The sequence below is a fragment of the Acanthisitta chloris genome, unplaced genomic scaffold (assembly GCF_000695815.1).
Source record: "Acanthisitta chloris isolate BGI_N310 unplaced genomic scaffold, ASM69581v1 scaffold19807, whole genome shotgun sequence".
Classification (NCBI taxonomy): Eukaryota; Metazoa; Chordata; class Aves; order Passeriformes; family Acanthisittidae; genus Acanthisitta; species Acanthisitta chloris.
This window is the reverse complement of record NW_008683449.1, coordinates 572-2,643: the sequence shown is the minus strand read 5'-3', so window position 1 is coordinate 2,643 and position 2,072 is coordinate 572. Positions and strand designations below refer to the sequence as shown.

General features: G+C 41.9%; 1 protein-coding gene across 1 annotated transcript in view; it reads right to left on the bottom strand.

The window, feature by feature from the left end:
• OLFML1 (olfactomedin-like 1) overlaps nucleotides 1-186 on the bottom strand; it is a 5,608-nt gene extending 5,422 nt beyond the window's left edge. The window contains exon 1 of the mRNA XM_009078952.1: nucleotides 61-186. Within this exon, the coding sequence (XP_009077200.1) occupies nucleotides 61-186 (126 nt within the window). The remainder of the gene's footprint in view (nucleotides 1-60) is intronic.
• Nucleotides 187-2,072: the final 1,886 nt, after the last annotated feature.

Below are 2,072 nucleotides of genomic sequence, written 5' to 3'. Positions count from 1 at the left end.
TGCATTTTCCAACCTCTTTGCAGCTAGGCAGAGTTGCACAAGGACAGAGCTAGCACATACCTCCAGAGCCAGGAGTCGCTGGTCCATGTAGCTCAGCAGTGCTGCATCCTGTGCCAGGTACTGAGCTGCTCCCATGGTGCTCGTGAGGAACGGAACAAACCAGACCTGGAGATGCAAAGCCACCATCGTGTGCTTCAATTCTGAGGCTAAAGAGGAGTGAATTATCTGTGTGAGTGTGTGGAGGACAATCCCAAACAGTGCCAGTCCCAGTTCAAGTGAGAGGTAACAGTTGTCGCAATGTGGAGAAATAATACTGAAAGTTACCAAAAAGTTAAAAATGCCATGGCTGAAAGGATTAAAAAGACTTAAGATGGCTGTGCATTTTATCATTAAGCAAATAACGTTGTGGAAGAGGAGCTGAACGTGTTTATTTCTAGAAGCCAGCTGACTGCTTCTCAGCCTGTGATCCTGTGATCAATCCCAGATGTTCAGTACTGAGTCACATAAAGCCTGTAGGCCAAATTTTATTAGATACAAATAAAAGTAATTTACTTTCCCTCCTTTCTCCTCCCATCTGCTTTCCTGTGTGGCCAACACTGTGCACTGTGTACTCTGTGTAAGGCAGTGTGGATTCATAGGCAGTGGAGCACAGGTCATCCCTTCACAGGGAGATCTGCTGCTTAACGTGGGCAGCTATTTCAACAGCCACAGCTGTTACTGTAAAACTAGCTCCAGCATTTGTTTCCCCTTCCATTATCAGCCTATTTGCAGTAGGACTGAAAATCACAGATAAAATTATTTTTTTTAAAAATAAAAATTTCTTCCCCTCTTCACTTGCCAGTGCTTTTCCAGCTAAAACCAATATCCTTATCAGAGGTCTGTGTCATTTTAGTAGAGTCCCTGACAGATCTCTTCTTCTGGAATAATAATTCTACTTAGGATGACTTAGAAATTAATTATAATTAGCTTATATAAGTCTCTTGCAGTTGAGGCAATTTTTATTTATTTGATTTCATAATTCCCATGACTGAATGCCTTGTCAGGAAATGTCCATGGTTATGCTAACACTGTATTTCACCAGGAAACCATGTGCTCAGAGGTTAAAAAACTCCCTTTTTTTCTGAAGCCAAACTGGATGTCTCTGATTCTCAGAATTCTCCACCTCTTCTCTTCTTTTTTTTCCCCTCATTTTTCTTTTTTATTTTTAAAGTTTTTTTTTTTTCTCTTCACATTTGTGCAGCTTTCCTTTTCTTTCTGACTGCCTTGTATGCAAGCATGTGAGTCATAACAGAATTCATGGAAATGTGTCAGAGCAGGGAGATTCTTACCCCCATGTGCTTGGTTGTTGCATGGTACAGTCATGTGTGCTTTGCAGGCAAAATTTCACAGAAGTGCACAGATCAACTCTTTTGTATTTTAGCATCACTTTGTTCTAAGAGGTGTACACGATTTGCCAGTTCCTATTTACAGGCAAAGCCAGTGATGCACAGAGAGGCTAATACTTGATTCTCCACTCCAGTGTCATTTCACTTTATGTCACAGTTCCTGCCTGGGAGGACAGAAAACTTGTCTGCTTGGATCCTCACACTGAGAACAGACACCCTGGGAAGTGTAGAGTCTTCCCTGATTATGCCCTGTGGAACATCTTGACAATGTGAGCTGTCTCCTTTTCCACAAAATAATCAGATTCAACACAGAGAAACAATCCCTGTCCTAACCTCCTAGGTGAATCTGGAATCCTTCAGAGTTGTTCACAGAGAAATAATCCCAGTTCTAACCTCCTAGGTGATTCTGGAACCCTTCAGATTTGTTCACAGAGAAACAATCCCTGTCCTAACCTCCTAGGTGAATCTGGAATCCTTCAGAGTTGTTCACAGAGAAATAATCCCAGTTCTAACCTCCTAGGTGATTCTGGAACCCTTCAGATTTGTTCACAGAGAAACAATCCCTGTCCTAACCTCCTAGGTGAATCTGGAATCCTTCAGAGTTGTTCACAGAGAAATAATCCCAGTTCTAACCTCCTAGGTGATTCTGGAACCCTTCAGATTTGTTCACAGAGAAATAATCCCAGT